Source organism: Recurvomyces mirabilis, assembly GCF_035927965.1.
Source record: "Recurvomyces mirabilis strain CCFEE 5264 chromosome Unknown scaffold_39, whole genome shotgun sequence".
Classification (NCBI taxonomy): Eukaryota; Fungi; Ascomycota; class Dothideomycetes; order Mycosphaerellales; family Teratosphaeriaceae; genus Recurvomyces; species Recurvomyces mirabilis.
The window spans coordinates 18,132-32,973 of NW_027041973.1; the positions used below are offsets into that span (position 1 = coordinate 18,132).

General features: G+C 42.9%; 3 protein-coding genes across 3 annotated transcripts; 1 reads left to right on the plus strand and 2 right to left on the minus strand.

Annotated features, from left to right (window-relative positions):
- Window positions 1-685: 685 nt before the first annotated feature.
- On the minus strand, window positions 686-1,362 carry LTS14_010222 (uncharacterized protein; the record flags this gene model as incomplete). Its single annotated transcript, XM_064842899.1, has 2 exons — window positions 686-828; window positions 1,053-1,362. 2 exons carry the CDS (start codon window positions 1,360-1,362, stop codon window positions 686-688), a joined length of 453 nt encoding a protein of 150 aa, XP_064689462.1.
- Window positions 1,363-9,199: 7,837 nt separating this feature from the next.
- On the plus strand, window positions 9,200-10,118 carry LTS14_010223 (uncharacterized protein; the record flags this gene model as incomplete). The annotated part of the gene is made up of 2 exons (XM_064842900.1): window positions 9,200-9,596; window positions 9,652-10,118. The coding sequence occupies 2 exons, from the start codon at window positions 9,200-9,202 to the stop codon at window positions 10,116-10,118; spliced, it is 864 nt and encodes a 287-aa protein (XP_064689463.1).
- Window positions 10,119-11,826: 1,708 nt separating this feature from the next.
- On the minus strand, window positions 11,827-12,572 carry LTS14_010224 (uncharacterized protein; the record flags this gene model as incomplete). Its single annotated transcript, XM_064842901.1, has 4 exons — window positions 11,827-11,940; window positions 11,992-12,119; window positions 12,176-12,507; window positions 12,565-12,572. The coding sequence occupies 4 exons, from the start codon at window positions 12,570-12,572 to the stop codon at window positions 11,827-11,829; spliced, it is 582 nt and encodes a 193-aa protein (XP_064689464.1).
- Between the last annotated feature and the right edge of the window lie 2,270 nt (window positions 12,573-14,842).

Here is a 14,842-nt window from a genome sequence, read left to right on the forward strand (position 1 = left end):
ATTTGAGAAGCCTGAGGTGCTCTAAGCAATCGGCTGCTTGATGACCCAATCGCGGGAATGTTCTCAATAGTTTGTTCTAGGTCAACGAGGCTGGAAGATTTTGGTACCAGCCGGGGTCTGGCGAGGTCGGTGGAAGCGATGAAGCTGAGGATTCTTGACGGACTACAGGACTCTCGGATAATTGATCATTATATTGCGGCACAAAGCTGGGAGGAGCATATCTCGAGGGGTGAGTATAGCGTAGTCAGCGACCTGGACCTTGGACATCACTTTCGACCTACCGTAGATAGCTGCCAGTATTATCCAGCTGCGCTATTACACTCCCTTGATCCATACTATTGCCAGCCAAGTCTTGACCGACCACGCGCACGAGGACGTATTCCATATGTGAGTTGTACTTTCCATGATTCCGTTGCTATATTCACATGCATGGCTGGCTTTTGTTGCTCGCCTTTTTCTCCTGCATTACGTACTGCTGCATTCTAGCCAGACTTCCATCTAGCCTTGTGAAGGCATCTGGTGTTCCTTGTCCAGCAACTCTTCGTCTAAACCGCCCACTGATCATCCCGTCGCTCCCACAGTTGGAGGAGATTGTCAACCGGTTTTTGAAGGCGTATGCGTGTTCAAGAACGTGCTATCTGCAGTCTAAACATCTTCTCGGATCATGTGCTTGTCATAGCCCACATCACGATCCATATAGTTCAATATGGGAGCATTGTAGAGCGAGGGGGGTCGGATGAAGCCGGGCATGTCCCGACTTTACCTTCGTCACCAAAATTGCTGGGCAAGCGTATTTCTTGGCATTGCCGAGTTTCGTGGCTTCGTGAACTGATACATGTTACGGATATGAAGGATGAGGCGACGCACAAAAACAGTCAATGAGGTTCTTCGGCGTCAACACAAATGAAAGAACGGGTAAAGCACGATGTTTCGATTGCAAGCTGACGACAACTCATTGGTTTTCACAATCGCTACTCTACATCGATCGACTAATGCTGCGTACACTTAGGCATCCCCAGCAGCTCTTGAACCAGTTGGTGGTGCAGTCATACCCATATTGAAATAAACCGTCTTGATCTCGGTGTAGTTCTCCAGAGCAGCATCACCACACTCACGACCAATGCCGGATTCCTTGTACCCGCCGAATGGCATGCTCCAATGCACGAAATTGAACAAATTCACCCACGTTGTCCCGGCTTTCAGCGCACCGGTCACACGTATGGCTCGCTCGTAGTCCTTGGTGAAGATGCCGGCGGCGAGGCCGTACGTAGTGTCGTTGGCTAGCTCGAGCACTTCTTCTTCGTCCTTGAATTTGGCGATGGCGACGACGGGACCGAAGATCTCCTCTCGCATGATCTTCATGTGAGGCTTCACGTCCGTGAAGATGGTTGGCTGTATTGTTGAAGTCAGCGGAGAGTCCTTCCTACTACTCTAACCAAATACACTTGCCTCGATGAAGTAGCTACCGTTCTCGCTTTGCACCCTGTTCCCACCCAAGTGCAGATTGGCACCCTCGATCTTAGTTATACTACTAGAAGTACGCTAGGTTAGGGTATATTAGATAATAGTTATACGTAGCGACTAAAATAACGTAGCGGGGACGTCTTTAGTCTAGCTACGTAGTATATTCTTCTATAAGAAGTTAGTATATAGCCCTTAAGGTAAAAGAATAGGTTACTTACTATAAAGGCGCCTTCTAACTAGTAGGTATTAGGTATCTACGCTAGATAGGTACTATTATATATAGCGTTACGATCGGCTATTAGAGATATATACTTCTATAATAAGTATAGTCGATAAGTAGGTAATCTAGTATTATTACTAGACTAGTTAGTATTAGTCTTAAATTTACGTAGCTTACGTATAAGCGTATACTAAGCTAAGCCTACGTCTAAGGTAGCCTAGAGAACTTCGTAGTCGTCTAGTACGCGTTCTATAGTAATATTAATAGAGCGGTACTAAGCCTAATATATTCTAATAAAAGTATTATATAGTTTAGATACTTCTATAATATAGCTATTAAACTATAGAGGAAGCTATTATAGTTAGATATCGAACTATATATAAGTTCTTAAGAAGAGCGACTTATAAGTTTATAGCTAGCTCTCTTACTACTAGAGTAGTACGCGTATACCTTATAGTCTAGTTGCTTATAATAATAGCTAATAGTAATACTTTTTATATACCTCTTATAGATAGAGAACTTAGCCTTAGCCTCTAGGTCGGTAGTAGTATAGAACTACTTCTATATAGCGCTATCTTTAAAAAGTACTACTATAATACCTAGTAAGTATATCCTCTTAGTATAAGTACTAGCTATATTAATTATTAATTATTAATTACTACTTATAATTAGGGTATATACTATAAGTATACTATATAAGATCTATACTATAAGGTTTCTAGCGTAGTTACGTAGAGAATATAGCTATAGCGAAGAGGTTATAGTAAGAAAGAGAGAAGGAATAAGTCGAAGAGCGTACTTACTATACGTACTCTAGCTACGCTAGCGGTACGTACGCGATATCTAGTATAATAGTAATAATAGTAAACTTAAAAAGTAGAAGAGAAGGAAGGCTCGCCTTTCTTCTTCTTCTATCTCCTCTTCTTAGCTCCCTTACTATATATAGAAGCTAATATATTCTATAAGGTATCTAGATTAGATACCCTATAAACCCCCTATAAGGAGCTAGAATATATCATATAACTATAGTAGACTATAGATAGCCTACGGTCCCTCTATAGTTACGTATAGGATACTATAGATATAATATAATATCTTATAGATACCTCCTCTTACGCCTAAGGTCCTTATTAGGCCTATAGTAGAGAATATAGGCTTTACTTCGCTTTGCCTTACTATAGGTATCTCCTATAGAGATCTCTAGCTTAACTATAAGAATACTTTATAGTATTTTATAGGTTTATAGTACTATAACTATAGTTAAACTTATATCTAAATTAGGAATTTATCTTATAAATATACCTTAGTTACTTTACGGATAGCTACTAAGAGTACTTAAGTACTTAGCGAGTTATATATACTTAGAGCTAGCTATTTACGTAAGTTAAGTAGATATCGAGGCTCCTACGTTATTATTTACTTATATATATATATTAAGAAATAAGTAGGTCTAATTCTACTCTTACTCTTACTCTAACTTTAAATCTTATATTAATAGTCTTTATAAGCTCCCTCTTATTATTAATATATCTCTTATAATATCTATACTAAGATTAGTAAGATATTATATATATATAGATATATTAAAGGGCTTACGGATCCTATATAGTATATTTATAGGATATAATCTAATTATAAGTAGTAATTATTAACTATAATTACTATACCTAGCGCGTATACTAAGGGATTATACCTACTAGGTTTACGTTATTAATATTTAAGAATAACTCTATCTAGGAATAGTCTATAGCTATAGCCGATCCTAATACTAAGGCTAAATACTCTACCTATAAGAGGTATACTAAGAGTATTACTATAGGCCGTCGTTACGAGCGACTAGACTATAAGGTATATAGGTACTATTCTAGTAGTAAGAGAGCTAGATATAAACTCGTAAGTTACCTTTAATAAAATCCTATATACGATTCGATAGCTAACTACGATAGCTCTCTCTAAGATTTAACGGTCGTATTACTAAAGTATTAGAGTTATATAATAGCTTCGTTAGGGCGTACTAGGCCTAGTACTATACTATTAACGTTACTACGTAGCGCGTACTAGCCGACGATAATATTCTTTAAGCCGCTATAGATATTAGTCTAGCCTTACGTATACTCGCCTATAAGCTACGTAAGTTTAAGATAAATACTAATCGCTCTAGTACGAATACTAGTATACCTACTCGCCGCTCTCGCTCCGTATAGGAGTATATATCTCTAGTAGTAGACCGTAAGGTAATACGCGATAGTACTTATCTAGCGTAAACCTCTAATACTCGTCGTACTAGTAGTACTTTTATAGTAAGTAACTTATCCTTCTACCTTACGAACTATATACTAACTTCCTATAGAAGAATATAACGCGTAGTCGTACTAAGGAAGTCCTAGCTACGTCGCTCCTAGTACTACGTACTATAATTAACTAGTATACTCCCTCTTAGCGTACCTCTAGTAGCGTATCTAAGATCGTTAGCTTAGGTAGTATAAGACCTAACTTACCTCTACGCGGCGATCCTATAACGCCTTTACGTTTAAGTAGAAGGTCCGTATATAATACTAAGGCTATAGTAGTAGAGGAGGTAGATAAGTCTAATTTAGACTTTATTAATATTAATAACCTAAGTATAGATAGTAAGTCTAATAACTCTATATCTAGCGATACGTTTATAGTAAGCTATATCTTCTTAGGCCTTCGCCCTCGTATTCTAGTAGGTTAGGACCGTATAAGCGGCGTACTTCTAGAGGGTACTCTTTAGCCTTAGATCTAGCCGCCCTCTCCTACTATTCTTACTAGTAGGGAGTTCGCTACCCTATATCGCCGCCGTACCTATATTATTATTACTCCCTCCCGCCTACCTACTACTCTAGCTATAATATCTAGTAATAAGCGTAAAAGTAGCGGTAGAGCTAAGGAGTCGTCTATAAAGCGTACGCGGTTCGTGGTTCGTAGACGAGGAGCCTAGAAGTAAGAAGTTAAATAAAAAGACCTTTACTTAGCTTATAGAAGGCGTACGCGTAATAGCGAAAGCTATAATAGTCTAGTAATTACTATCGCTACTACTATTTATAGGTAAGGAGGGTAGCCTAGTAAGCCTCTTCTATTATAACTTTATAGTATCTAACTTCGATACGATAACTCCGTATAACGCCTATAGGCTATTAGTAGTATTATCGGCCCTATTTACTAAGTAGTAGACCGAAGCTATATTAGCTACTAAGACCTATAAGAGGTTATATATATATTTTACGCCTAGGCGACGGAAGTAGTATATTAGAATAAGGAGGAGGCTAAGTAGGCTAGAGAGATATAGTAAGCTTATACTCGCTACGAGCGCTATATCTAGCTTACTAGTCTTATCTCTAGCGGTTATAAGGCTTTACCTTAGCCTAAGGATACTACTATCGCTAACCTCGTTAATACCTCTACTAGCGAGTAGTAGGAGGAAGCTACTAGTAATAAGTCTACTTTACTAGCTACGCTCTCTACCCCCTTCTCTTTTCTTACTTAGAAGGTTAGTACCTAGAAGCCTTCTACTATACCTAACAACTAGGTAGTAGCCTTACTATATAACGTCTACCTATATATAGTAGCGTACCTTATTAGCTTTAGCTATAATATAGTATATATACTTATTATATACTATACTTAGCGTTTACTAGAGTTCTTAGAGTTTTTATAGGGTTTTCTTAATTTAGTTTATTTCTTAAAGAGTTTTTAATAAAGTAAATTAGTTAAAGAAAGGTTAGATTATAAAGGGTAGTTATATTACTATATTTTTTAAGTCTTTCTAAAAGTATAAGTAGTTATTATATTTATAACTATATACTTACTATATCTACTTCTTACCTCTTCTACTTCCTTTATAGACTTCGCTACTTCTATAGTAACTCTTCTATAGAATTAAAGTTATCCTTTAGTATCTATTAATTCTATTTAGAATTATATTCTTTCTATAATAGTAAGTACTCTATCTTACCGCCTCTTCTCCTCTTACTAAGAAATTTTTTAACTTCGAAGACCTTATCTATAAGGTTTCCGGCGTAGTTACGTAGGGGATACGGCTACGGCGAAGGGGTTGTAGCAAGGAAGAGGGTAGGGATAAGTCGAAGAGCGTACTCGCCGTACATGCCCTAGCTACGCTAGCGGTACGTACGCGATATCTAGTACGATAGTAACGATAGTAAACTTAAGGAGTAGAAGAGAAGGAAGTCTCTACTTCCTCTTCCTCTATCTCTACTCCTTAAGCCCCTCGCTTAATGCGGGAGCTAATATGTTCTATTAGGTGTCCGGATTAGACACCCTGCGGACCCCCTACGGGGAGCAGGAACATATTACGTAACTATAGTAGACTGCAGACAGCCTGCGGTCCCCCTACGGTTACGTGCAGGATACTGTAGATATAGTACGACACCTTACATTATCGCTATTAGGCGCTAGCTTTAGAGCTTTAGTATTTACTATCTTACTCCCTATACGCTAATAGAAGGGTCTTAAGAGAGATATATAGAAGGAGTTATAGATCTTATACGAGGGTAGTAGCTCTAAGCGGTACGCTTAAGTACTAAGCCTCTCGACAATCCGGAAAGGACTAATAAACTTCGTAGCTAGCTTTCGACTCGGCACCTTTATCCTTAAGTTCTTCGCGTTTAGTAATACGTACTTATTTAGCTAGAATATATATAGAGTATATTTGCTATTATAGTAGCGCTATTACTAATCTTATACTAACCGTAGGTAGTCCGTAGCGCTTCTCCGAACTTCTTAGATATGTTATAATCTCTCGACGGCAGTAGGCGCCTCCCCTTTATAATAAACGCCCTCGTTTAGGCTAGACTAATTTAGATGTCTGCCTAATACTATTTCGAAAGGAGTCTTTAATATGCTAGTATACGTCGAGTTGTTATACGCAAATTTAGCGTATAGTAACATCGACGCCTATACGTCCTATTATTTACTAACGAATATCCGTAGGTACGCTTCTAAGGTTTAGTTCTACCTCTCTATTTAGCTATCTATCTACGGATAATATACGGTACTTAGTTAGCGTTTTATCCGGTATTAGAAACAGACTTCGGTCTAAAACGCTAAGGTAAATAGCGATCCTCTATCGCTTATAATACTAATAGGAAGGCTAAACTTAGAACCGACTTTATCGAAGAAGATTCTAGCGAAGTCGCTAGCCTTCTAGCGTTCGGTTACTAGTATATATAAGGCTATTTTTAATAGCCGGTCTATAACTACTAGGATTACGTCGAATACTTTACTACGAAGCTTTAAAGAAGGTAGACCTATAATAAGGTCTAGTAATATCTCCTCCTAGATATCCGAAGGGACTAGTAGCGAAGTAAGCTCTCCGAACGGTATAGTTCTTAGAGCCTTATTACGCTAGTATACTTAATAGCTCTTTATAAATACTACAACATCGGAGTCTATTTCTAGCTAGTATACCGTACGGTTCGTAAGCGCCTTAGTCTTATAAAATCCGAAGTATTCTACTAACTTCGAGTTATAGCTTTTAGTAAGGATTTCTTACCGAAGAGCGGGTTTATTAGGGATATATAGTCTTCCCTTAAACCGAAGTAAGCTATTCTAGTTAAGTTTCTAAACTTAAGTCCTCCTACTAGGAGTACGGGCTTACTTTTCCTTCTATTCCTATACGAAGCTATCTTTCGGCTATAATTCTACGACGGCTTAAAGGAAGCTAACTCCTATATCTATAGTTATAATTTCGCTCGTTACTAGTAATCTAGCTATAAAGCGTAGTACGTACTATATACATTTAGTAGTACTAGTATTAGGGGTAGATATATTATAATCTTCCGTAGGCGAAGTATGCCTTAGATCCGTATACGGCATACGTGCGGTTACGGTCCCTAGATATCCGCTAACCTTTCCTACTCGAGCGAGTACGATCCTCGTAGCTTTACGGATCGTCTCGCTATCTACTAGCTTAAGCTTATTCTAGAGAGTTAGAAGGAGTATATTAACTGCCTAGTTCTTAGTCTAGTAGTCCGGTCTTCTCGACGGCTAATCCGCTAGGTTAGTCTTTCCTAGTCGATAAGTAATATCGAAATTAAACTAGCCTAAGAAGATAGCCTAGCGCGCCTAGCGAGGGTTAAGCTTTTATATAGTGTTAATCCTACGAAGGTTGTTGTAGTTAGTTAATACTTTAGTAACGTACTTAGCTCCTTAATAGACTTGCCCTTATAAAGGGGTAGCTCCTTAATTAGCCGCTTGCTATACTATCGATAGCTATCCGGCGAACGGTTACGCTTCTAGCCGATAACCCTCTACGGTATAGATATAGCATATCTAGCGATATTACCCCCTAGGGTCTCGGAATTAGCGCTAGCGAGGATAGCGTTACGGGCTTAAGTAGCGTAGATCTTCTCTCGAATTAATCGACGCTACTCTTCCTATACTTAGGCTAGCTAAGCTTCTATCTCTTCGATAGTCTGTTCTTCCCTTAGAAGCGGCTATTCCGCTACGGGTATAGGATAGTACGAGGTTCCGCCCTACGGCTCGTCGCTATCTCTATCCTTAACGTCGCCTAGGTCTTTAATTCCTAAACGCACGTCTTCCGCTAGCGGCTCGATTCCTTATAAAGGTACTAAGCCTTACCGAAGAACTCTCTTCGGTCCTATCCTCCGAGTCGCTACCCCGAAGACGGGTATAAAGTTTACTCTATAAGGTTTCCGGCGTAGTTACGTAGAGGATACGGCTACGACGAAGGGGTTATAGTAAGGAAGAGGGTAGGGATAAATTAAAGAGCGTACTCGCCGTACGTACCCTAGCTACGCTAGCGGTACGTACGCGGTATCTAGTACGATAGTAACGATAGTAAACTTAAGGAGTAGAAGAGAAGGAAGTCTTTACTTCCTTTTCCTCTATCTCCTCTCCTTAGCCCCCTCGCTTAATGCGGGAGCTAATATATTCTATTAGGTGTCCGGATTAGACACCCTACGGACCCCCTACGGGGGGCCGGAACATATTACGTAACTATAGTAGACTACAGACAGCCTGCGGTCCCCCTGCGGTTACGTGCAGGATACTATAGATGTAGTACGACACCTTATACGTATCCCCTACGTAACTACGCCAGAAACCTTATACTATAGCCCCTTATTACAGGTATATCCCCTACGTATCTATAGCAGAACCTTATACTATTATTAAAAATAAGTTATAAAAGCTTTATAAAACATTTAATAGACTTTAGTAATAGTTCTTTATAGTTTGCTACGTGGATTTATAATAAGGTAGTAGTTTGTATTAAGATAACCTTCATTAGCTGCGCTAGTAGCTTAATTAAAGCATATTAGATAAAATTTAAGCTATAGCAGCTCGGTTCAAGTCCTTCACAATTAGATGGGACACTATAGCAGCCTGTCTGGATGGAAACAATCCTGGCGTAAATTCCTAGTCTGCTTCCTTCGAGCGTGGCCTGATCTCAATCGAACACTTCCTAAAGACGACTTCTTTGTTTGCACCTCGCACAAGCACGACTCCAAACCGATGTCTACACAGCTCTGGACCAAGCGTGTGTGCGCCACGCAGACGGTGGATGCCAAGAAAGAAGCAGTCTTTGAAACCATCCAAGGCCCGATTGACGACACGATAGATCCGGCCGAAGGCGCTCGTTCGATTGCTTCCAACTACGAGACGTATGTCAAGCACGAAATGCAGCAAGCATCGGATTACTATAAGTTAGGCAGCCTCTGGTGCAACATCTGCGAGGCCACCCGCCACTTTGGGAGCTCGAAAGCTGGGGCGTTGGCGGATCTCCTCATAGCTTTATACTCCCTGCCGCCAGTGCTTGACGATAGCGGTCAGCCGCTCAAGAATGTCGATGGGCAAGCGTATTGGACAGGTCTTCCTGAGTCTGGCGTAACGTTTGGAGAGTATGGCATTGGTCAGTACTGGACGCTCCAGGAACTCCTTGTCCAATCGCTGACTTGTCAACCTAGACATCGATCATGTTGAGGATTATAATGATGAAGAAGAGGCTGAGGACTGGCTGAAGCAAGCCCCGTCCTTTCATAATGCAACGGCGTTCGCTGCAACAATTTCCACGCGCTCTACTCCCGACTTCGGGATGGTATTTCATGCGTACGAAGCGTTTGATCTCGCCCTTGGTGACGCGGTGAAGCCACAGAAAACCGAAAGGACTGCTATGTATCTGCCCGCGGCAGCAATGTGGACAAGAACCGGCGGCGTAAAGCTCTATCGCTTCTGCGCTGGTCGTTCTGGAGTAGAAAGTGCTGCAGCAGATGTCTTGGCACAGGGCGGTCATGGTCTGTCCCTCGGACGTTGGTCACACTGGCGAGAACGATTCGAGGCTCTAGCACTGGCTGAGATTGGTGAAATATATCAGGAAATCGCGGCGAGCGCGGCCTCGCGCATGAAGGAGACTGAAATCGATGACCCAGCGTAGACGTCTGAATAAGCTCGGGCGTGCTTCAATCTGTATACACGTCAAATCACAGATCTGGCACCACTACTTTGCGTCAACTCAGGTCACCTATCTTGGCTGTGGAACCTATCCAGAGCTTCACCGTGGCCTCCTGCTGATGATCGGAGGGAGATCGTCCTCGCACCACATGTACACAGGTCTAACACCGCAATGCTGCATCGTGGGAAAGCAGTGACAAGCTCTTATACTGTCCTTGCAATCTGTACAAGACCAGGACGCAGACCTTCGCGTACTGCATGTCAGTCACTCACCGTGAACAAGTTGAAAACGCGGCCGTTCCTTGCACTTGATTGATGGCATCAAGCCATGAGGACTTTACCACCAGAGAGTTGATTATCACACTCGTTGTACCTATACAGATAGGGAAGCTGCTTCTGCAAATATTCTTATCTGCTTCCTCCAGAGCAAGCTTTTGCGTGTAGTCACAACTTATTGTCTGGTCTTCACAGAGGTTCGAGGTATGTCGTTGACAACATTACTCAGACGGGAATTGGCTAATATCTTTTCAATCGTGAGGTACGAGGACTTGTTAAATCATTGTAAATGGAGGAAGCTACTGCTGTCAACACTTCCAACCACTCCACCTCAAATCCGTAGAATGGATTTTCTTCCCAGCATCGAGAGAGTCATCGTGCTATCGGAAGTCCATGCTGGTCAGTCCGGATGTCCAAGCATTGACTGAATTAAAACGAGCAGCTGATATCGTCGTGTTGTGCCAAGCTGCGGCAGACGCACAACCTACAACAGCACGATGCCCGTTTGCCTATAGCCAATCCACCAACAGGCCGGTAGCATCGATGCCAATTGTGGTAGGTCCGACTACAAGACGACGAAAGAATGATATCCCAGTCCTCTATGAGACTTAGAGCGTTCGATGAAGACACTTTAGTCTTCACTAGACTAATCACTAGCGTCTTGTTCGAAGTCACGGGACTCGGGTGTGACGGGCCGAAGCAGCTTCGCCCACAGTACAGCGAAGTTTGGCACTTTAGCGACAGTCTCTTTCGGCGCAATAGGTTCTTGGCACATCCATTGGCCTGCCTATGGCCGCAGGTATAGAGCTATGGAGAGGGTACAAGGTACGTATGATTGGTACTGTACGTCTGTCCTTCAGCCTCGTCGCCAAAAACCCAGTGGCATCTAGAACCAATGTCTCGGACATTGAAGACCGTACTCGAGCTCGAGGCTATCCAGGAACGCTGCTAAATGCCAGCATGATTCGACCTACAGGCTTGATGTCTCCTGCTTGGCAAGCGCATGATTCGAGGAAGAACAGATGCCCCGAATATGGGCACCAGACATCGACCCAATAGATTCACAGGTATACAAGCACAGCCGAGCTCGCGTTGAGCTCGATTGACCCGTTCATCAACATACTGATCTGCGGAGAGCCATTCGGTAAGCCACTATAAGTGTCCCAACTTTGACCGCCCCATGTAATACCAGCTGCGAGCTCGTCAGCAGTTTATCCATACACAAGTACGAAGTAATTCCGATGGAGGCAACCCACAAGTAGCACTGAGTGAAGAGAAATCCAGCCGCTTATACGTAGCGCGGGCATGTCGGAGATCAGGGATATCAACTAACAATGTTGGACGGGTGCCATTTGAACTGATAGCAGGTGTCAGCACTCTTCTGGCGCGCGAGGGGACGACACAAGTTGGGCCGCTTACACGGCCGTCCAAGGCACTTCATTTATCAGCATCAGGCGTTTGGATTGATCGCCCTCCCAGATCTGATATGCTGCAAGATTGGAATTGTCGGTCCACAACTCGTTGATAAACTAGGATATATTAGTACAAACACTCTAAGCACACTTATTAGTATGACTCACAGCATTGCCGGAAGTGCCGATAGTGTCCGCTACCGCAAGCATGCCATAGTATTCGGGCAAAACGTGGCGTTTTGCTGACGCCTCATAGTCGGTTACGTTGATGCCGATATTGTTCAAGGGTTCGAAAGCTTTAAACCATCAGGAGGTGAACTTGACTAGGACATCTTGAGCAAGCAAATTATACCACTATAGTTATAGCCAATGCCTTGGTGGAAGTAGACGCAATCGACACCGATACTAGCCGCTTGCAGGCTGTAATCGACAAGCCATAGCGCAGCCGCAGCCGAGTTGCTCACACCTGGCTGGCCGTGGCCGAAAAATGTGTTTGTCTCACCGAGAACAAATGATATGCCAGATTTCTGTGCATCCAAGACCGAAGCCGAGAAGCGCGACAAATTCCCGCGGATGTTTGACTTAGTTGTGAGTTGCGTGGCGTAGCTGGGCCAGAATGCAGCTGGTGAGGTAGTGGCGTCGACATTTGTTTGATAATGGTGCTCGGAAATAGCGTTGACAGATCTGGTGACACGTTCAACATAAACAAGACAAGAACGACGAACGGTATGAATCACTTACGGACCCATTACAGACTCCAAAATGCCAGTCGACAACAACTGCGCAGCGCTCCATCCACCAGCAAAGTCTCCGACTCGGTACTTTAGATTTCTCTGTTTCACGGCGGAACTAATCGCTTCAAAGTACTCGATGCTGCGTACAAGTCAGTGGCTTCGTGTGTACCGTACAAAACGCGAGGATTCGCATTACGACTTACTATTGGGAGGAATATTCCCAGATGGTCCAATTCGTGGGACGCGAACCCCCTCGAAAGTTGTCTGGTTCGTTGCCGATCTCGATATTGAGCAATTGGACGTCTTTGCAGTGTGGGTCCTAGACGTATCCGGTTAGTCATCGCCATTAATGATGAGTGATGATGGAGCCATGACCGACTGCAAATGCTTTAACTATCTCCTGTACCTCTGCTACCGCTTCACTCGCATTTCCAGCTCCGAGATTGACGCCCCAAGTGATAATAGATCCTTTCGGAAGGTTACCAGAACACAGCCAGTAGTCATACCCAGCACCGACAAACAGCGCCTCCGGAAATAGTTGCTTTGTACCAGTGATGTTCTCTGGCACAGGGGCGAACACGTTATAGTAGCCTGGATTGCCAGTGACTCCTGTGGTGTAGATCGTGTGGTCTTGAGTATCACCGCCGACTCTACCCAGACATGAACGTTAACATCTGCGCATGACTCCCTGACTAGATATTCGTACCGAATTCTCGGCGCCACACCAGTCATTTCTTTCAGTGTACTAAGCAGCGTATAAGTGTACTTATTCTTATGAGACACATTACCAACCCAATCTGGCCACCGGTCTGGCTCGATCGAGAGACCCAAGAGGGCTTGTGGCAAAGGGAATGCAATACATGGTTTGGTAGAAGAGAACTGCAGTGTAGAAATTGTGCTTTCCTGTGCTGAAATATAATGGCTAAAGAAGCAAGAGGTAAGCAGAAAGGATAGTAAAGCCATGTTTTTACTTGTATCGAAATCAGACTCTGCACGCTGCGAGAGCATCGATATAGTATATATTGTGGATACATAGAGTCCATATCTCTAATGCCGATGATGAAAGAGGTGGTTATAATTGGTGGACTAAGTCAAACCCACACCGTACGGACTGGCTCCTCCGTTGCCGTTTGTATAGAGAGAGTGCGGGGAGAAGACGAGAATCGGCTACGACTCAGTTGGCCGAACTAGAAACATAGGGATAGCGGAACTCTATCGAAACGTTCAACGTTTACCCGTACTCCGTACTATAGGCTTAAGTAGGGCAAAAAGCAGAAGATCAAGTATATAGTACGAAGCTAAACCTATCGACTAACTATAACTTACTTCTATATAGAGACTTCTTGCTAGACATCTTCAGTCTTTATAACTGCTAGTCTTTTTAAGATAAGTATAATACTACGCTTACTCTATTAAAAAGTCTTAGCTCTAAACAACCTAGAGTACGCTATGTAAATAAATAACTATTATAGAGAATAGCAAATATATAACGTAGCTCTAGAAGAGTATTTGCTATATCCGCACATGCGCCCGACACGGAAGGGGTCAGTGTCAGCTGCTTGATAGAATTATAGAAGACTGTCTGAGTTGCTGGGATTATTGCCTGCTTCAGCTCCAGCCCCATGATGGCCTTGAGTGCCCCTAGACGTTCGCAGACTGTGAAATAGGTGACGACTTCGAAGGCAAAGGTGAGCGCGATCGTCAATAGCTGCGCAGACGTTTTGGTACTACCTCGAATGGATTAGGGTAGTCGAGGTCAAATGATCCATGATTGTTCGAAGCAACTTGAGCATTCTTCGACTACTTTACACGAGTACCTACTCAACCCCTTCCGCCCCATTCCAACGGATCCATCTTCGTAGGCATCAAAATCTTTGTCTCCCCTCTAATAACCAGTACTGTTCCCTCTCGAAGTATCAACAATCATTGCAGTAGTGTATGGAGTACCACCTTCACCGGAATCGAAGTTTCCCTCAAGCGGCGCAAAATCGGTATCTGCCCAGATTTTTTGAATCCTTTTCGCCGAAGTAGTGAGCCTTGTGCTCACCTCCTTGTATTTCTCTTAAAGTAGCCTGCCCCCCTGCTTTTTGAAGATTCCATTCACGATAACGTCCTCAATGTCTCCAACGTCAGAGTGAAGGATGATAGCTGCGATAGGATCGCTCCAGCCAAGCATGTTTGGCGCAGATGTATCAAAAGCGACTAAGTCGGCCTTGGCACCTTCTCGAATGATACCTAGGTCTGGACGGCGGAGAGCCAACACTCCCGCTCGAGTGATGAGGTAG